Source organism: Podarcis gaigeae (genome assembly GCF_964106915.1).
Source record: "Podarcis gaigeae genome assembly, chromosome: 6".
Lineage (NCBI taxonomy): Eukaryota > Metazoa > Chordata > Lepidosauria > Squamata > Lacertidae > Podarcis > Podarcis gaigeae.
In genome coordinates this window covers 60313378-60335682 of record NC_139682.1, presented here as the reverse complement: position 1 = coordinate 60335682, position 22305 = coordinate 60313378, and the positions used below count along the sequence as shown (strand labels likewise).

Below are 22305 nucleotides of genomic sequence, written 5' to 3'. Positions count from 1 at the left end.
TTATAAAACTTTAACCAGCAAATTATCACCTTATTTCAATTCTTATTTTATAAATTTCCAATATTGTGTCCCTAGCTTTAGATACTTTTATCCAGACCTTAAATACTTAATTTAGACATAATATTTATCCAAAACTTATCTTTTCTTAAATTTCACTTATGTTCATAATCTTTTCAACTAGCTTAGTGGTGCCATGTTATTTACATTCTTGCATCTTTCTTAACACTCATACAATTTGCAATGTTTTTGTAAATAGTCCTTAAATTTCTTCCAGTCCTCTTCCACTGCTTCCTCTCCCAGGTCTCGGATTCTGCCAGTCATTTCTGCAAGTTCCATATAGTCTATCAGTTGCATCTGCCATTCTTCCAGTGTGGGCAAGCCTTGGGTTTTCCAATGTTTGGCTACAAGTATCCTTGCTGCTGTTGTTGCATACATAAAGAATGTTCGGTCCTTCTTTAGCACCCTCTGGCCAACAATGCCTAAAAGGAAGGCCTCTGGTTTCTTAGGAAAGGTATACTTAAATACCTTTTTCAACTCATTATATATCATTTCCCAGAAAGCCTTAACTCTAGGGCAAGTCCACCAGAGGTGAAAGAACGTTCCTTCAGTTTCCTTACATTTCCAACATTTATTCTTTATGACAATAAAGAATCTATCTATCTATCTATCTATTGTCAGACAGATGATATATTTTTGCAAGCTTGACTGGAGTCATGTACCACCTATATATCATTTTCATAATATTTTCTTTCAAGGCATTACATGCCGTGAACTTCATACCGGTGGTCCATAACTTTTCCCAGTCAGCAAACATGATATTATACCCAATGTCCTGTGCCCATTTTATCATAGCTGATTTAACCGTTTCACCTTGCGTGTTCCATTTTAACAGCAAGTTGTACATTCTTGAAAGTGCCTTAGTCTTAGGTTCTAACAATTCTGTTTCTAACTTCGATTTTTCCACCTGGAATCCTATTTTTTTATCCAAATTAAAAACCTCTTTGATCTGAGCGTAATGTAGCCAATCTCGCACTTTATCTTTTAATTTCTCCAAACTCTGCAGCCTCCAATTATCTCCATCTTTTTCTAATAATTCCCAATATTTCGGCCATTTGGCCTCCATATTGAGTCTTTTCCGAGCCTTAGCTTCCATTGGTGATAACCACCTTGGGGTCTTGTTTTCCAATAAGTCTTTATATTTTGTCCAGACATTAAACACTGCTTTCCTGACAATATGGTTCTTGAAAGCTTTATGACTTTTAACCTTGTCATACCACAAATATGCATGCCAACCATAAGCATTGTTAAAACCTTCCAGATCTAGAACATCAGTGTTTTCAAGAAGCAGCCAGTCTTTCAACCAGCAAAAAGCTGCTGATTCATAATACAAAGTCTGGCAGGGCAAAGCCCCCTCTATCTTTAGCATCAGTTAATATCTTAAACTTAATTCTGGGCTTTTTGTCCTGCCAGACAAATTTGGAGATATCTCTTTGCCACCTCCCAAAACACTCCACTTTATCCACAATCTGTAAAGTCTGGAACAGAAACAGCATTTTTGGCAATACGTTCATCTTTATAGCAGCAATTCGGCCCAACAAGGAAAGTTTCAATCTTGACCAACCTTCTAGATCCCATTTTAATTTCTGACCAACACTTTTCATAGTTATCCTTAAATAAGCTCAGATTTTTGGCTGTTATGTTTACCCCTAGGTATCTTACTTTTTTAACCACATTTAACTCTGTCTCTTTCTGAAACCTTTCTGATTCTGAAGATGTCAAATTTTTTTCTAATACCTTAGTTTTTTGCTTGTTTAGTTTAAATCCCGCCACCCGACCAAACTCATGAATCAATTGTAATACCCTTTTCGTACTAGATTCTGGCTCCTGTAGAGTCAAAACCAGGTCATCTGCAAAAGCTTTAAGTTTATACTGTTTCGCTCCGACCTGAATTCCTTCAACCAACCGGTCCCCTCTAATCATATTCAAGAGCACCTCCAGGACCGAAATAAATAACAAAGGAGAAATAGGGCAACCTTGTCGTGGTCCTTTTTCAATTTTGAACTCTTCCGTCACCACATTGTTAACTATCAATTTAGCCTTTTGTTCTGAGTAAATTGCATCTATCCCATTTTCAAATCCCCGTCCCACTCCCATCCCTTCCAGGTTTTTCTTCATAAACTTCCATGAAATATTGTCAAAGGCCTTCTCCGCATCTATAAATATTAACACTGCTTTTGTATTAATATTTGTTTGCAAAAGTTCCAAAATATCAATAATGTTCCTTGTGTTAGCAAACAAATGTCTACCTGGGAGAAAGCCTGCCTGGTCCTTATGAATCACTTCGTTCAGAACTTTTTAAAATCTACTTGCTAAAATGTCTGCAAATATTTTATAATCCACATTTAGGAGGGAGATGGGACGGTAGTTCTTAAGTTGTGTCTTTTCAGATTCTAATTTGGGTATCAATGTGATGAAAGCTTCTTTCCACGATTCCGGTGCCTTCTTCCCCTCCATGATTTCGTTGCAAACCTCCATTAATGGATGTATCAAATAATCAATCAATCAATTTCCTTTATTCGACCGATAGTCAGAAATAAAACACAGAAATAAAACACAATACAGAATTATGAACTAAAACATCATAGGGGTACATGAATAAGGTAGGGCCACAGCACTAAACCTCTCACAGATAACCCACATCAAGGCATTCAATTGTACGTTTCCGACGCTTGAGTGCCAGGAAAAGGAATTTAGCCGCTGACAAAGTTGTTTTCCTAGAAGACTTATTTAGCAGATATGCTGTCTGCTTTCCTCTTTGTCGGGGACTAAGCTGGGGTAAGTATGGGGTTATAAGATACTGTCTTAGTATCAAATAATCTTTCAATGTCTTATAATATTTGGAGGTAAGCCCATCTGGCCCTGGAGATTTGCCCAATTGCATATTCTGAATGGCTTCTTCAATCTCTTGTTGTGTTATTTTATAATTCAGGATTGTCCTATTTTCTTGAGACAACTTTGGTAGTCCATTCCTTATCAAAAATTGTTCTATCTCAACCTCATTTTGCGGCCCTTGAGTATATAATTGTTTGAAATATCTCTGGAAGCACTTTCTGATCTCCACAGGATTCTGAATATTTCTTCCTTCAATCTCTAGATTTGTAACCGTATTCAATTTCTGTCTCTTTTTCAACTGCCATGCCAACAGTTTTCCACATTTGTTTGCCGATTCAAATGATCTTTGTTTCATTAACTTAACTTTCCACTCCACTTCCTGATTTATCAATTTGGAGTATTGTGCTTGATAAAGTTTAATTTCTCTCAAAATCTCCTGTGATTTCGGACTCGATCTTAACTTCTTCTCACATTCTTTAATTTTCTCCAAAATCTTGTCTTTTTTCTCATTCTGTGCTCTTTTCTTTATAGTGTTCTGTTGTATCAGAAACCCCCTCATAACCGCTTTACTTGCATCCCAGATGACTCTTTTTTCCACTGTAGTGTTCAAATTTATCTCAAAATAGTCCTTCAAAGCTTTTTGGGCCTTTTTGGTAATTTCCTGATCTCTAAATAAATTGTCATTCATCTTCCATCTAAAGGAGCCGGTTGGAGTTAGTCTCATATCCATCTTTACGGCATTCTGGTCGGAGCAGGTCTTTGGGCAGATTTCCACTTTTCTTGTCTTAGGTTCCAGACCTCTAGTTATCCATATTTGGTCGATTCTTGTCCATGTCAGTTGGGCTTCAGAAAAGAATGTTCCTTCTCTTCCTAGGGGGTTCTTTGTCCTCCAAATGTCAATCAAGTCCATATTGTCAGTCAGTTCGAAAAAAGTTTTAGGTAGTCTGCCATCTTTTGTCACATTTTGGCTATGTGACTTATCCATGTTGGTTGATGGCACCCCATTCATGTCCCCCATCATAATGATGTTGTTATAGTCCAGATAGTCCAGCATTATCTCATGCAGCTTCTTGTAAAATTCCGATTTCCCCTCATTTGGTGCATAGATTCCTAATATCAAAAACTTTTCTCCTTGATTTTGTATCTCAATTGCCAAAATTCTTCCTTGCTCATCTTTAAATAAAAATTTTGGTGACAGGCTCTCCTTTGCGTATATCACCACTCCTCTTTTCTTAACTTGATCCAAAGAGATAAATTCTTGGCCTAGTCTCTTGTTTATTAACACTTTTCTATGGAGCCTAGTCACGTGTGTTTCTTGCAAACAAATAATGTCCAATTATTCTTTCTTCAATACATGAAATATTCTTTTCCTTTTTTCCGGGGAATTGCAGCCATTAATATTCCAACTCAGAAGTTGCAGAGACATCCTGGACAAATCTGTTATTCCTTTGATGGTGGTGTCTCTTTCTCCTGATCCTCAGATCCCGAAGGTGTAGGTACTGGCGATGGCCCAGACCTATCTACTTGCACTTTGATGTGCTTTTGAACTGCTAGGTTGGCAGGAGCAAGGACCGAGCAACGGGAGCTCACCCTGTCGCGGGGATTCGAACCGCTGACCTTCTGATTGGCAAGTCCTAGGCTCTGTGGTTTAACCCACAGCACCACCCGTGTCCCTTCTGGATCATGAACCTCACCCAAATGTGTATCTGCTTATTTGGGTGTGGATGCTATCTGTCTATACTGCATTGCATCCAATGGGATGAGTATTTTAATGTTCTGTTGCAACAGTTCATGTGTTGCATTTTACTAGAACTCAAACCAATAGATCCAAGTTACAGAAAAGAAGATTCTGACTAAACATCAGGAAGAAATTTCTGACAGTTAAGAGCTGTTCGACAGTGGAACAGACTCATTTGGGAGATGGTAGACTTTCCTTCCTTGGAGGTTTTTAAGCAGAGGTTGGATAGCCATCTGCCATGGATGCTTTATTTACAGGGGGTTGGACTAGATGACCCTCAGGATCCCTTCCAACTCTACAATTCTATGAATATCTGGTGGGTTCTTTATTTGGGGATCACAAAAGGTCTCTTTGGCAGGCCAGTGTCTCTTGGAGCCAACAGCAACCTAGCTTTGATGATTAAAAGAAAATAGACAATTTTAAATAAGGTAGGGTGTTATCAATGGACAAATGTCCAATAACAGAGGTAGTATACCTCTGAATACAAAATACCGTGGACAGGAGAGGACACTCATGGCTTCCTTGTCAGTTTGGGACTATGCTTGTAAGCTATATAGCATGCAGTTGTTGCACACTGAATACAGGACTAGAAGGCCTATGGCCTGACCCTGGAACAAATACCACAATGGAAAGAAAGTTTCTGCAGCACTGCTCTGATAAAGTGAGAAGCTGGCAATGCATCTATCTTTACACCAGGTCCACACTGCCCTGGTAGTTTGGGCAATGGTAGCATGGAAAGGTGACATATGGAAGTGAGAGCTGGACCATAAAGAAAGCTGATTGCCGAAAAATTGATGCTTTTGAATTATGGTGCTGGAGGAGACTCTTCAGAGTCCCATGACTGCAAGATGATCAAACCTATCCATTCTGAAGGAAATCAGCCCTGAGTGCTCACTGGAAGGACAGATCCTGAAGCTGAGGAGAAGGGGGCGGCAGAGAACAAGATGGTTGGACAGTGTCCTTGAAGCTACCAGCATGAGTTTGACCAAACTGTGGGAGGCGATGGAAGACAGGAGTGCCTGGCGTGCTCTGGTCCATGGAGTCATGAAGAGTCGGACATGACTAAGCAACTAAACAATAACAACAAAGCATGGGAAGGAGCCACTGCATGGACTCCTCCTACAGGACTAGGGACTTCCAATGTCACTGGGGTGGTATGGGAAGGACACATGCTAGAACGAGTGTCATACTACTAAGGTAATAATGGAAAAGATCGAGGAAAGCCAAGAAGACACTGTCCAATATAATAATAAAAAAAGATGGATGCAATTTTCAGACAGTTCTTCCCTCTATAACTTTTGTGGTACTAAGGCAATAATGTCAATGAAACAGATTATTGTCACTGATAATGGTCACCAGCTCCTTCATAAATTGCAGAAGAAAGAGAGACATATTGATCCAACGGTCACTTTCTGTCATCGTGTCTACGTCTATTACAGCAAATGAAGGGTATTTAATTATTTTACTTAATGGCTACAATGTAAAAAGACTATGATTGTGCCTCAAGTACCTCTATTGACCTGCTGCATTTTTTGTAGCATCATATTCATTAATAGATTTTTGTTGGCTGCAGCCTGTTGGATATAACAGAAGTGAGGCTCTGTAAAAGTAGACAGTGTACAAAAAGAAATACATCATCATGGATTTCAGCAATGATTCTCTAAGCTCTGTATAATATATCTGACTAAAGTCAGTTCAACTAGTGCTTCTAGTAGCTACCACAGGTGGACACAGGAAGAAACAGAAAAAAGTTAACACGGTAGTCAGGAATATATGGTGCAGAAGAACTCTGAGCTCCTCCTGTTCCTATGCAGATACCAACACCTACTCCAGAGGGTGAAGAAATCAGTACAGTGCAATGGAGTTTATTACATTTTAGGATATATCCATTATGCAAGTACCTTCATCAGCCTACAATGGTTTTAGCATACTTTAAAGATTGTGAGGATGGTGTGGTGGTGGCTTGGTTTTTTTCAAGATATGTACATTTTGGAGTGCCATGACTACCTTTTTATAACCTCTTTTCTACACAGCAATTGATATAGATCAGGGGTGTCCAATTGGTCAACCACAAAGGTCCGCAGCTTTGGTAATCTCCCCCCTAAAAGAAGCTCAACAACTCTGGGAGAAATTTTCTAACAGTTTTCAAAAACTAGCTATACTGATTGCAGTAAGGAAATACCCTATGTTGGTGAGTTGCACAGAGGAAATATAAGCATGGGGGGAATGGTTGTTTTTCAACATGCTCTGTGCTTTTATCATTGCTTGCATCCCAATTCTTGCAAGTAAAAAACATTGGCTCTGATAACCGACCACTGGGTCCTCTCCCCATCAGCTGGCATTCCAGCAGGCTACTTTAGTGGAGGAGAAGGACAGCAGGGCTCATACAATCAGATCTGCTGCAAGGTGAGGCTCCTCCTGTCACTAACTGCTTCCATTCCAGCTAACCATTACAGGAGCTACTATGTAACTGGTGTATGTTTGCCATTTTCCTCTTCCATTCCCACCCCCCTTTCCTTTTGTGTTGTGCCTTTTATATTGTAAGCTTGCAGACAAGGGACTATAGTATTTCAGTTGGTTTGGCAGCCTTTTTTGGCTGAAGAATGGGGTAAAAATTATCTAGATAAATAAATAAATACATGTTTGTGCTGTATTGATGACAAATCCAATAGCAGTGCAGCATTCTGAGATTGTAGATAAGAAACCAATCACTCAGAGTGTGAAAAAGAGATCTTTAATGTGCTAACACAGCTATCCTCTTTCATGTAGTAGCAGTTGAGACTAATGCATTGTGATCTCAAGGTCCTAGTGTGCTTGCTCTTGAAAATGCATTAAATGTTTAGTAGCAAAGTATCCACGTTGCCGCCACACTGGACATTTACTGTGGAATAGCTAGGCTTTCCACTCACTTTTTACATGCTCCTCCCATGTTTTTCCTGTTCAGCTTCTCTTTTCCTCCTTCCCTGCACCCAAGTGCAGAAGATGTGATTATTACAGTGGTGTGAGAATTGGGTAAGACAGTTTGAGGAAAAGAAAGGACAAACAATCCAGAACAACACATTTGATAAAGCGTGTTCTCCTTCATGGAGAGCACGTGTTGCAGTGGGGTCTAGCAGGACACCCCCTTTTGGTTGCTGGGTGGGACCGTTTAGATGGCCAGGCCTGTGATTGGGCTATGTTGGATTGTTGGGGAAATTTTGATGTTGCCAATTTGTGGGATGGACCAAGGGTTTTATATACTGAGCACGCAGCATTGAGTGTTCTCTTTCGCTGTGTGCACCGGATCACCCGCCCACCCTCCCTAATTGAGGGCTTTTGCATTTGACCTTACTATGCCTGTCATGGGGCCATCTGCTTTTGGGGCAGGGGCCTGGTAAGAATTTTGTCCATTTGGCTGATTGGCTGGTACCATTTGGTTTTTCCCTACTGCGTAGCAAATCGTCACAACTTGTAAGGTTCCGTTTGGCATTGGTTAAAAAATCAGTTGATGGAGGGGTAAGGGTTGGCTGTGCATGCCCCTCCAATGCTGCTGCTGCAAGGGAATTCCGTTAAAGGAATCCAGGGGCTCACCATGCTTTCTTCCGAATCCCTAGTGTGGGGCTTGGGCAGCGCAAGTCCCTGGGAGCATGCGGGGAGAGGTGAGGGTCTGGTGCCCAGCTCCATTTTCTCCCCAAAATGTTTTCCCTTACTGGCTTTCACAGGGTTGCGGAAGTCAGTTCTGTCCCTGGGCGGGGACAGATAGTCGTAACCAGTGCCTAAGCAACCACTCACATTTATGTATTTAATAAAGTTGTGGCCAAAATTATGCCAAAAACCTTAAACCAAAGTTCTGTGTGAATTGTGATTTATTTTGGGGGGTGGCTTGGGGACCTCGACACGCAATGGGTATCTATCATAAATTCTTATTTCATCTTTGGAATTCCATCCCAGTTCCATGAGCCTTGTATCACAATCTTTTATATCCACTGCTGCTCATCTGGGGACCAGAGCCTAACAGAATTTAAAACAACTTTCTTCCTATCAGGTTCAAAGCTTGAAATTCAAAAATAAACTGGGGAGAAATGTTAAGAGAGTGGGAGGCCAGGTAACCCAACCAGTTATACCCTTGTGCTGCTATCAAATAACAAAGGGTTTTTAAAAAAAGATATTCAAAAATTTTAAAAAACGTAATTTTAATCAGCACTGTCGGCTCACTATTTTGCAGGCTTAAAGCCACACGAAAATATTAATCTGTGGTGAGAAATAGTGAGAGAAGATTATTAATTCTAAGGTTAAATATCTAGCAGCCTGTTTGACCTATATATCAATTTAAAGATATCTAAAGGAGAAGCTAGTACCTTACATTATATGTCAGCCTTCAAAAGGGCCACATAAGTTAAAAAGGACATCACATCTGTGTTGGATTACAGAATGCAGTTAGAAAGAGAAAGAAAGAGAGAGAGAGAGAAGGAAAGGGGAAAGCAGAATGTTTTATATCATTCAGCTTCACGGAGTGCATTTGATCATGGCAGATTAAAATAAAACAAAATCCCAAAGCCAAGAGCTTTTAGGTGTATTTATGGCTGTATAACAGTTTATACTAGTTTAAAAATGGAGCCTATGCGGAATTGCACCAGAGTACAAACTGAAGCCTGACGCCGCTTGATTTCCTTACCAAGTATCCTCATTATCTCCTCTTTCCTTCGTTCTCCGTTAGCAAGAGTTATGTGATGAAAGTGCTGAGATAAAGTAATGGTAAGGAGGATACCGCAAGTGGTATTTGAAAAGCAGGAATAATTTACTACGTGTCTGCTTTGTTTTACTTCCCTGTGTCTTCCTGTGGTGAAAGGAAATTCATCTTTTCTGGCAGACTCCAGCCTTTTTAGGCCTGAGAGCTCCCCAAGCACACTGGAGTGCAGGTAAATGGATGCAAGTCTCCATGAGTACAGTATTAGGAGCAAGGATTTAATGCTGTGTTTTGCTTGGTCTATCATGCCCAAACTACAAATAAGGCAACACACACTTGTTTGCAAAAACTGCATCAGATGTAGCAGTAACCGTAGGGCAGAACCCTTCCTTATGGGCATTTTGCCTGGAAGTTTACAGATGCATAATGCTTCAGCAGAGAAAAATGCAGTGACTGGAGTGTGAAACTTTGATTCTAACAGTGTTACTGCATGTGACATGGAGATAGGGGCTGAATGTGTAGATACATGAACAGGAATTGCTGGTAGTCATGTTTATCTTCTCAGCATGGTGCCATCTACATAATTTCTCCAATATTATGCATGTATTTGCTACAGGTTACAGCTCTGTGGTTTTGAGGTAGCCTTGAGTATAAGTATGTTGGCCATTGGATCAGAGCCAGAACACTAGCTTCCTGGCAGTAGCATGTCTGCCATTTATAGGAAAGGAGACCAATGAGGCTAGGTGGTGGAAATCTGGGCTGTGTGGGAAAACCAGTGGAAATGCCAGGTTGGGTCTGCCGGTGTGCCTGTACAGCCCCTAAGATCCAGGCTACCTCCACCACCCATAAGCAACACCTATGGGAGTTTCCCCTATAATGCAGATTCCATCATCCCAAACTATTGGTCATGTTGGCTGGGGAGTTCAATAGTATCCAGAAATTCCCCATTCCAGCCTAGAATATGAAACTGAAATAATCTTAAGACATATATGACTTGGTGAAAAGCAGGCTGCCTGAGAATGAATGGGATTTTTAACTTCCTTTCTAAGAGAAACTGGGAAAGCACTTTAGCTTATACAATATTTTATATGGTTTTGTTAAAGTAAGTGGAAACCTTTTCATACCTGTGAACTCTGCCTGCCCAAGAAAACAGCTGTAAATGTCTTATGTCGCTTTTGCCAAAGTGAGGATGGGGGCTGGGTGACTTCTGTTAAATCATTTTTGCCAAACTGAGCAGTTAGTTTAGATTTCATCACTCTTCTAGAATGCATCCTACCATCTCTACATGCTAAACCTTCTGATACTCTTTTGTATCATTAGCTCTTCCCTTCTTTTATCCCCTTTTCAGCAACCCCACTTTCATGACTAGAAATTTGCCAAGTTACTTTCTTCCAGCACCCCGTTTCACCTTATTCTTTCCTTTCCTTTCCCCACTGTATTATGAAACAAAGGCACTATAGTATTCTCCTTCCTATTTTTCTAAACGTAAGTGCTCTTCCTTAAGCCCAACCATTCATCCTTACATTCCCTCCATCTTTTACTATTAACACATTATTATTTTTATTACTACTACTACTACTACTAGGAATACTTTGAATTACCCACCCTTCACCACATGTTTTCAGAGAGGGTAACAGCAATTTAAGAACTTAGACCTTGCCACAATACATGGCAAGATCTAAGTTATTTAGTTCTCTTGGTATTGGTGGCCTAAGAGATTGCAACTGCTTCATGAGAATGGAGTAGCACCAGAAGTGATAATGGGATCACCAATATTTGTGAGTCCATTGGCACATTTACGAACAGCAGAAACTGTTGTGGACACCACATGCACACACCACAATCAAGAACACAATGCTACCTAGCTTATTGGCTACAACAGAATACTTCTCCCGAGTCTAATTTCAGTTGGGGAGGGGACTCTGCTGGCACAAAGGAAGGCCTCTGTGGCTGCACATGCACCCATGGATACCATATTAGCAAGCCCTGGTTTAATACAATGGACTGCTTTGACAAGTATTTATTAGAATAACTGTCTTTTAGCTTGCTTGCTCACAAATTCAAAATCAACATCTTTATTTCAGAATTGTGTGCAAATTAGAAATAACAATAACAAAAGAATCACTTAGAAAAAAATCAAGGGGCCTTTTGTCCATAAGCTGCAATTATACTTTAAAAAGTAATAATATAATTTCCTTTAAGAGGCAAAAGATTTTGTGACAAGTGGTAAGATATTTATGTAGCAGGAAACACTAAAGTAACTAACAAATCCAGAAGTGGAACAATAGTATCAATGGGACGTAGAAAGACTTCATTCAAACTTTCCAACATTTAAATCGACAAAACAACCTCTCCTGCAATGCCATTAAAAAGCCATTACAGAATAAAATCAATTCACGTTAACAATAGTTTGAAAGGATCTCCCACCTGTCATTTTACAACATAATATAAATTGCTGGATTCTACTCTTTGGGAGCAAGCAAACCTAATTCTCAGTATTATTTTGGAATAAGGAAGCCTTGAGAGTCACGGAAACCATAATGCAACACTACAAATGCTTGCCTAAAATACTGGAATGAATATTACCAAAATATTTACAGCTGCATAAGCACTCAACTTCTGTAATCTCACACACACTACCTCGTATATTAAATCTGAAACGCAGTCTAATAATTTTTAAATAAATACATACATGGAAGATAGCTTCGAAGCCCTAAAAAGCCACCTGAGTGACTCTATTTACCTGGCTCCACTTCATGCCATCCACTTGACTGGCTACCACTTCCTGGAGACCGCCCTTGGCTTGTATAAAATGGCTCTTCACCAGGACTGTCCATTTCATCCTCTACAGATTTGAGGCGCTTTGTAGAGCTGGAATTGAAGGAAACACACACACACAGAGACATTAATGCAAGAGCTAAAGTGAGACAAAATGTCAGGCTGCATTTTAGAGTTACAGCTCTGGAGAACTTCCTTGCTCTGAAGCAGAGGTGATGCAGCTACTCTGCTTCTTCTGCCCTGTTAATATTCTGTCTCCCTTGAGTGCTTTGCTCCACCCTTCCAGCCCTGTGCTTTGGAACAAAAGTCAACTCCTGCTTTCTACTAGCAGGATGTGCTCAGAGGCCAGTAGAGGCCTGGGAGAGAAGGTAAGGTATACTAGCTGAAAACTTGTTGGTGTTTTCAGTTCCATTTACCTTTTGGTGGCATGCGGAAACTCCAGGCCAACAATCCCACTTCCTCTACAGTCTAGTCCATAATCCATCATATTTATTTTGGAGACGACGGACAAAGAAATGTAAGAGGATGAGAGCTTAAGCATGTGTGTGTATATGTGCAAGAGTGTCTCCCTATAGTTTGTCACACCAGAGCCTAAGTGAACAGGGTGTTCAAACATAGTATTCAATTTGTAAAGGCCAACAGTACAGATGCTCAGTGTGTGAAAAGGGCACTATGCATGTACATGCCTGTGGAGCTCATCCATGAAAGGTGGGGATCCTGATTGCCTCAAGATCTCCTCTTGCATAGAGGAACTGTATGTATGTATGTATGTATGTATGTTGGTATGTATGTTGGTATGTGCATAGAACTCCTCACGAGAGGATGGAGGAGGATGTGGCCACAGGGTGCAGGAGGCGGGTTGCCTGAACTCTGCTTATGTCACTTCCAGCTGCAAAAGTAAAGTATTTTAGAGCAGGTTGTATAGTCCAACCATTTCCATCCTTCTTAAGAATTCAGCTTTAGCAATAACTTGTTTGCATGGTGGCTCCATTTTCATTTTTATTTTTACAAAGCTTCAGTGGTATGGGAGGAGGAGAATTGTTCTGACATTTATTCCATGAAGTAGTTTAATTTCATAGCTACTCTGTAAAAACACCTTGTACAAAGTGTTGCAGGTTGGAGTCCTCTCCTTTAGGGTTCCAGCCAGCCAGCTATTTCCTCTTCACCCCATTTCATTTCTTTCCCACTCCTCTAGCCTCGTTTCCATTCCTGTCTGCCCCAAAGTCAGTTAAGCTGCCCATAGCAAGCTCAGTCCTCATTGAACTATGTAGCCCCGGCCCAAAAATGCCTTGAGTCTGCTGGCACGTCCCTCTTGTCTGTTGCTGGTGTGAATTTCAGTACGTAAGGATCCACTTATGAGGTTACTGTTAGTCTATGCAACAACTATAACTACAACAACTGTAACAGCAGGAACTACTACAACAATTACAGCAGCACCAGCAGCAGCTACAAGTAAGATTTTCCATTCCATTTTAACATGGACTGGTCTTTTACGTGGAACAAAGTCATTACGTGATCATTATGAGTAAGGTTTTATAGTTCTCCCTCTCTTTCACATTAACAAACCATCACAGAATAGAACTGGATAAGCAAAGCAAATTCTGTGGGAAATGAGGAAAAGATTGAGAGAACAAATTTGACATAAAGGCAGCTTCTTTGGGGAGCCAGAAAAGTACTTTGAGGATTTTGCTAAATAGTGTGGCTAGGCAAGGAAATCATTGCTTGGAGATTTCTCTCTCTCTCTCTCTCTCTCTCTCTCTCTCTCTCTCTCTCTCTCTCTCAGCAATTCCGAATTCACTTCATAAGCCAAAAAGATTTTTAACTTGAGCGATGCAGAGGTGAAACGCAGAAAGACTGTTACTCATCACTTGCCACATACATTCCTCCCTCATGTAACATTCAAGCAAAGCCTGAAAGGAAAGATAACCCTTGTGCTGAGCTCTGAAGGTCAGTCGACTTGGACTCTGGCAGAGTAATGTGGGGAATTGCAGAGCCAGGAGCCCTCAGCTTCTTGAGCTATAGTATGAGGAACAGACTGCGGCTGGGAGGAAAAATGTCCTATTGAATTCACTTTCCAAGACAGGGTCAGCAGATATTACATCTATTGTCAGCTTTATAGAGTCTATTGCACATTTCTATGTACAAAGGAAGCAGAAACTCCCAAGGGTAAGCTACCTGACTAAACATCCTATTCAGTGAGCCAGAGAAGGCTGTTTTCTGTATCAGAGATCTATTGCATTTGGATGGTGGTGGTAATAAACTGCCATAATTCCTCTCAGGCGGAAGTCTTTATAGAGATAATTCACACCGAGTCTTCTTGGATTTTGCCACAGTAAGGATTTTCTTATTTGACGTTTGAAGCAAGATCTCTGTGGTATCAGAAGATACTAGAACTTGTATCTGAGAATAAAGTTTGCCTCTTTCTTCATTGTGCCTCCTATTTTAGACCCTTTGTTTACTGATACCCATGGAAGTCTATCCATGTATGAAGAAAAGTAGCTACAGTGGCTGTGTTTGGATGGGATCATAAACCATGGGTTATTGTGATGGGAATGAATTTATGCATGTCTCAGCCTCACACATGCCCTGTCTCCATCCACTATGGATGAGCGGGGGCAACAAGACACTTTTCTATTAATTTTAGATTATTCAAACCTGAAAATGTGTGGTTGCTACCAATCTATTCCTGGTCACCATGCCAGAGAAGGAGGGAAGGATAAGCCTTGCACAGGGTTTGTTCACACTGTTATGAACAGCTGAGGTGCAGGAGAGTGGGGGAGGGGTCAATCCTGCTCAATTTGGGTACATGGGAGAGTTCCCAAACCCAGCCCTAAGCAGGTTGGAAACTGCTTCCTTGAGACTTCATAGCACTGAATCATCTGATGTCATTGTGATGCCAGGTGAATGACAGGTAGGAGGCCCTACCCACTTGCTAAATTTGACTCATGATAAGGATCTGGCCCATGGAGCCAACAAGGTTCCCCACTGCTTTGGAACTAACAATTTATCATCACTCCCAAATGCAATAAACTAAGACACTTATTTTTCAAAACATTAAAATCAAGATTCTTAATATTCTGCCCATAGTCCAGGAATGCAAAAAAAAAAAAGGATGTTAGAGCCTGATCAAGGCATTTTAAATGTCGACACAATACATTTTTGCCTACAATACGGTCATTGCCTTGATAATCTCCCCAGCACTATAGTCTGAAGCTTATGTACTTACAAGTAAATATTAGCATAATCAATCGGAACATACTTTCATATAAAAATGTTTAGCTGTAAATAGCAAAGCTGTAAGTGGTAAGACATTTAAGGAGAAGTAACCTATGTGAGAGAAAAACCCAAATATATTGTGCAGTTATTAACTACTGGTGTTGTTTATAATTAGCTTCTTATCTGTGTAAGGTATTTGTAGAAGCATACAAGAGTGACAACTGAGTTTTACTTTTAAGTACCATTAATAACCTGTCTATTCCACCAGTCCTGTAATGGAAACAAGTATAGCCTGATAAATGAATGATAATTGCTCAGTGCATTCACAAAAATGCCAAATTTGCAAATAAATATGCTGATTACTGCTATATAATAATTAGTTTATTTGCCAGCTTTCAGAATTTTGACTAAGTAAATAGTATATTCTCTTAGTCATCACAAGTTATTAACCATACAAAGGTGTACTTGTAGAAAGTAAGCACAAACTCTTCATATTAGCTATAGGTGTCAATATATTTTTAAAAATCTGACTGCAGCTGAGCAGAACCAAGGCTACTTCACACTAGATTATTTTACATATCAATTCCGTGTAGGAGCAATTGGGTGCTCTGTCATGTGTAAACAATCCACATGCTTATCTCTGCTGAGTGTAACACATAGTGGTAAGATGCAGTACGCCAGAATAACCTATGTGAATAACTATATAAGCACATGTGTATTTAATATCCTTTATTGGCTTGCACACATTACCCAACAGTGAAGTAATATCTTTGAAGGAAATGATCAAAAGTGGCAAGAACCATGGTAAAGAGAGAGACACGTTTGCTAAGGTTCTGAAGGAAAGAGCTGGCCAAGGTCTAATGGAGAGCTGGCAATCACTTGACTAAGGCCCAGATCATGCAAGGTGCAGAATTTGTACTGGCATTGTTGAAATTACCAAAGTTGTATGGGAAGTTGCCTCCAACAAACAGCTAACCCCATGGAACTGCCTCTGCACTGTTGTGTTTCAAGCAGCAATCACACTGCTATTAGCACATCTAAATTAAATTGGGTCTAATCCAGGAATATTCAGTTTGTGAACAACTGCTCAAGTGGCTGGTTGGGTGAGAACACATCTAATGGAACTGAGAAGGCCATGCAAATGCATAGCAGACAGCCATTTGGTTACAAACCTATTCAAGGGATCTGTTGGACTTTAATCATTCCTTTTTATGTACAAAAATGAGCCCAACAGAGTAGTCATGACTTTCATTGACAAACCATGTAACATTATCATGTGGAATGTCACTCCACTATCTGAGCCCTGGAGAACTGTTATAAGTAATATCACAGCATAATGTTTGGTTATTGCAGCAAGCGGACCCTTCTGAAGTAAACTGGTACTAGAAAATATAATTAATGATCAGTCTGTGAGTGCTTAGAAAATGATACTCTGATTATTAGGATCCAACATGCAGATGACACCAGATTGGGATAGGAAGCCAATGCTGCTGAAGATTTGGGATTCAATAATACTTTAACAGATTGGAGAACTGGGCCAAGACTAACAAAATGAATTTCAACAGGGACAAATTTGAGGTTCTACACTTATGCAGGAAGAATTAGTTGCACCAATACAAGATGGGGGACATCTGGCTTACCAGTAGTACATGTGAAAAAGGTATATAGATGTCATGATGGACCACAAGCTTAACATGAGTCCACAGTGTGATGCAACGACAACAAAAAGCAAATGCTATTCTAGACTGCATCAACAAAAGTATAATGTCCCGCTTTATGTTGCCTTGATCTGACCACGCCTGGAATACTGTCCCCAGTTCTGGGCACCATAATTTAAAAAGGGTATTTGTTCTAACAGGGTTTGGGGAAACTGAGTGGACCTGAGGGATAGCTCAGTTAGTAGAGCATGAGACTCCTAATTTCAGGACTGTGGGTTCGAGAGCCATATTGGGTGAAAGATGCCTGTATTGCAGGGGGTCGGACTAGATGACCCTAGTGGTATCTTCCAACTCTACAAGTCTGTGATTCTGCTTTTAATGAAAGGGCTGGTGCTGAACTGTTTTTATTGTAACTACTTGTATGGTTTTAATTGATGTCTAGTATGTGTGTGTGTAGATGGATGGATGGATGGATGGATGGATGGATGGAGAGATAGATAGATAGATAGATAGATAGATAGATAGATAGATAGACAGACAGACAGATATAGTTATAATTCTATCAATGTTTAATTATTTTTTTCTACATGGTTAGCTTTTTAAAAAATCTGTAAGCCACCTTAAGTCCCTCTCAGGGATAAAGGCATGGTATAAATAATAAATAAATAAACTGTAAAGATATATTATTTCTTATACAATAGATTGCATTACGTTGCAAGAAAGGAGATTGAACAGCAGGATCCAGATAAATCAGTAAGGGCATTAACAGAGAGACCAATGCAAGTTTGAGGAATTGCCCTTTAGAAATCAACTTACAGATAAAGCTTTAGGAATTTAGTGACTTAACCAAGCAGTTGATTTTTTTAGTCTTGATTTTGAGGATTAGATGCTAATTTGCAGCAAGGATATTTTTTATTTCATACTGTGGTCCTTTTCTTAAGCATCCATGAGATTGGATTTACAAGTACGCCCAAAGCCTGTTGCCATTTTGAATGATATTAATGATCCAGATTGATTTTTCTCTTTCAGCTAAAGTGGATCAGTCATTTGACAGGCATGATAAGAAATGGCTCCTTATTTACATCAACATTAAGCAGAAGAAAAATCTATCGTATAACTCTGCAAAGCGCGCCAGAGTGTATATGGGTGCCACTTTATTTTTACAAAGGATCAGTATCTCAGGCAGAATATGTCAGGCAACATAAGCACTAAATGACAGCATTACTCATTTTGAAATGTCCATGTAGTCAGGGGGATTGAACCATAACCCAATATCATGCACAGATCAAATTACCTGGTAGAGGAAGTGCTTGGTAGAGATCTCCTCATTGCTCCTGGGCTCATGCTATAGTATGAGGAACTTTCCAAATCTGAGAGTGAGAAATTAGGCCCTGTTCCGGCAGCTATCGGTGCTGGGAAAACAAAGGAAAGGAAGTAAGTAAGTGATGTGGAAAAGGAATAATTACATTTCAAACATTCACTTTCACCTTAATGACCTACCAGCATGTAGGTAGTAAGGTATGAGTTAATTGGCACTGTAATCAGCAATATTAAAAGTTCATTATGCAACTTTATGATTAAGGTCTTCTTTGAAGGTCTTTTACTGATGGCAAAGTCTGATTTTGTACCATCATGTATTTCAATGGCTTCAGAAACTGTAGGAATGCTTCTTCTTCTTATATCTGTTTCCTCATGCCTGACATTACTGAGCACCTTAGCAATGTTCTCCCAAGCATTTCTCAATGTTTGCTGTCCTGTGCACATGATAAGGTCTTCCTTTGTTACATTTTTCTCTTGACTTTTACAAATGTGTGTAATGAACTAGTTTTTCACAAAGATATTACGAAGTCCTTTCTCTGCAGTGTTAAAAACAGAAGGTCATGAATCTCTTGCCATCAATAATATGGATCTGGTATCATCCACATAAGAAGTTACTAAAGGCCTTTCTAGAGATTTTTTTATTACGCAATAAATATGCAGCTGTTACTTGGTTGTTGTGGGGGATCCAAAGCCTTCTCTCACCTGTTGTAAAGAAACAGCATCCCCCCAACACTTAAACAACAATTATTATTTTTTGCTGCCATTATATGAACAGCTAGTGCAATAGTAAAACTGTAGAACCCTGTAATCCTGAACTCAGACTAGAATGAAGGGGAAGACACACTTCAATCTTGACATGGGTTCGGGGTAACAGGCAGAGAGGCAGCAGCTTCATCCTCTGCAATTCAGCAACTGCCTCCATGTGCTAGGAGGAATCACCAGGCAATCCCCAGCCAGGCAATAAACAGACAAGGCCAGGATGAGCCAGCTGGTGTTACCACAGTTCACCCTCAACAGTAACTTTATGTATATTTTCTGTGCCAGTTATGGATTGATCTGGGGGAAAAACAGACAGCTCCTCTCCTCCCTTTCCAGGGGCTCCAGGAGTCTGTTAACTGCTTCATGACATCCTGTGGCATAAAATCAGAGCCATTCCCAAGAATGTATTACATGTCAGCAGACCACATATCAGTTTTCAAAGTGTTGTTTTATTTAAATCTCCATTTCCTCCAGGAGTTAAAAGCAATGTGTGCAATCTCCCCATTTTTATCTTCGCTACCAGTGAGGTAGGTTAGGGTAAGATGCAACGATTGGCTCAAGCCCATCAAGTCAGCAATGGGTGTGAGTGGGTGCCATATACTTGTTTAGCCAGCGTGCAAAATGAACTGAACGGAGGCAAGTTATGTTGGATGTAATAGCCAAACCATAGTTAGGGCATTAGATCTAAGCCAGATTCCCAATTCCGGTTTCAAGGGCAAGTGGAAACTATAGTTTGCTAATTTGGATCTAACAAAGACCTAAGGTCTGCCAAACAAGGAAATCAGGGTTTGAATCAGAGTACACAAGGAAGCCAGGTGGAGGAAGCATGCAAGCCTAAGAATAGCCAAAACCATGGTTTGACACTGTGTATGAAGCAACTCATTGCCTGCATAAATGATTTGCATATGTGAAATATCAATGTACTACATTTATCATACATTCAGCAAGTGGTAAGCAATCAAGGTTGATTTACATGTTCCTTTAGCGTGTCCATGGCCAACAAGGGCCATCTCTGTAGCTAACTGAGAAGAACTGGTTGGAGGACTGTCTTTAGCATACGCACCACTGGCGTGCAAAGATCCGCCTAGCACCCCCAAATTTAGTTTAGCCACCCCCAATTTTTTTTGGGGGGGGCGAACTCAAAGTTGTTGAACTTTTTCTGGGAATGGGGAAGCCAAAGTTGTTGACCTTTTTTGGGGGGAGGAAAATTGCTTGTCTGTAACAACGACACAGCAGAAATAACTGCTTTTGTTTCCTGACTCATTGGGAATATTTGACACTACGGAGTAACAGAGCAACGGAGGGGGGGCGTGGACTTTCTCTCCATTGCTTTTCACTGCCGCCGATTAAGAGGCACCGATATATAGTAGGTATACATTTGGCGCCCCCAGGGTACATTTGGTACCCCCCAGAATTCGGTGCCAGGGTGCCCCGCACCCCTTGCACCCCTGGGTAAAGACGGCCCTGACGGGTTGCCTCCTGTACAACTGTGACCGGGGCAGGAAACCTAGTGTCCTGTCGATGTTTTGAACCTCAGTTCCTATCATCCCTGATGAATGGCCACATGGGCTGGGCTGATGGGAGTTACAGAACAGTATATTTGGAGGACATCAGGTTGCCAACCACCGCCTCTGTGCAATGCCACTTTAGCTGCATAAGCACACATCTGTTTGCAGTGCTAGGATTAAAGTGGTGCTATAAACATAACATTGCCTTATAGCAAGTCCATCCAGCCCAGTTGACAGAGTTTACTGGCAGAGGCTTTCTGGGGTCTCGGGCAGAGGTGCTTTCCAGCATTTATCAACTGAGAGCTTTCCACATGTAGAGTATGCAATATGCTAAACTGCAGTCCTCAGCTGAGGAGCAACCATGTACTTAGTGTTTTACAGACAGCAGCTGAAGTACAAGAATAATGGGCAATACAAAGAACAAAATCCTCATACAGCTTACTTATATGGTTCTCATGCAAACTATGGCGTACTCTCAGCAGTGGTTTAAGGACAGCCACTGAACTGAGATGCATTGATAGCAATGCATTTTTAAAAGCACAGGATGGAAGGAGTGCAATGATATTAAAATGGGAGCCAGCCTTTAATGATCTTTGGAAGAAATTAACTTGGGAAATAATTTACAAGAACACTCTAAACTCATTTGCTGTCTTCCTTTAACTACAATATGCTTCCTGTGCAACGGGTGAATGAAACTTTAAAAAAACCCAACCATTGTAAAATTAACTCATTTTATCAATTTGTGCTGTCTGCTAGAGTTTCCTGACAGCAGAGACAAGAGGCTGTAAAACTGATGAATTTGCATGGAAAAAGAAACCAGTGTAAGTAATTTGTGTAAGAGGTAACACGGACATGGACTGCTATAATTCAGACACCCTGCGGATAGCAAACTGCTGCAGTGTGAGCAGTTATGGGTTAGAAAAATGACCACACTGCAGTCAGTCTGACTTGAATGGAAATCAATCATAAAGGTACACTCTGCAGCATCCACTCTACAGTTTTAGCAGTCTTGGCCAAACTTATTTGTGCTTTTAAAAGCCTTCGCTTGATAAATTTTCATTCACACAAGACCTATGGAAGTCCAAACTGAAAGGTTAATAATGTCTTTTCGAAGCAGGTACATGGAAATCTTGCTCCCAAGCCACTATAATTATTTATTAAACAGGATTATTGAAGACAGAAAGTGTGTGTGGGGGGGGTGATACACAGCCCAAGTCTATGCATGTGTACTCAGAAGTAAGTCCTACTATATTCCTATGGTATTACTTTATTAATTTACTCCAATCAGCATCTGTTTCTCTGTGTTCTCATTTTACTAGGCTTAGCTCTCTTAAATCTAATTGTTCCTCATGAAGAAAATACTTTTGGAGATATACAGATATCAAGGGAGGCAGGCGGAGAAATAGGTCTGCATGAACTTAGGCCAAATACAATGTGAGAAAATGATAGGGAATAGCAACTCATTGCTATAGGTAGTAATTGTATTTGTTACTTTACTACATTTATGACAATTATATTTGTATCCCACCTTTCCTCCAAGGAGCTCAAGGCTGTGTACATAGTTCTCCACCCCATTTTTTCCTCACAACAATCATGTGAGGGACAAGGGAAGCCTGTATCCAGGATGTGTTTAGAACTTGGTTAACTTTTCTCCATTGCCTGAGAAGAAAGGAGGCTGGAACTGCAAAGATGTGTGTTTTAACTCTGAGGCTGAAATAAACAGTTGTCTGCTTTACCTTTTTGTGTTAAAGCTTACAAGGGCAGACAAAA

The 22305-nt window shown here is 40.3% G+C and overlaps 1 protein-coding gene across 18 annotated transcripts in view; it reads right to left on the bottom strand.

Annotated features, from left to right (window-relative positions):
- The window catches only part of NFIA (nuclear factor I A), a 412993-nt gene that overhangs the window by 73455 nt on the left and 317233 nt on the right, over positions 1 to 22305 (bottom strand). For all 18 annotated transcript variants that reach the window (XM_083742770.1, XM_083742775.1, XM_083742766.1 and 15 more), the window contains exons 5-6: positions 18243 to 18360; positions 12040 to 12167 (exon numbers count right to left, since the gene is read on the bottom strand). In XM_083742770.1, coding sequence (XP_083598896.1) covers positions 12040 to 12167; positions 18243 to 18360 — 246 coding nt within the window. The remainder of the gene's footprint in view (positions 1 to 12039; positions 12168 to 18242; positions 18361 to 22305) is intronic.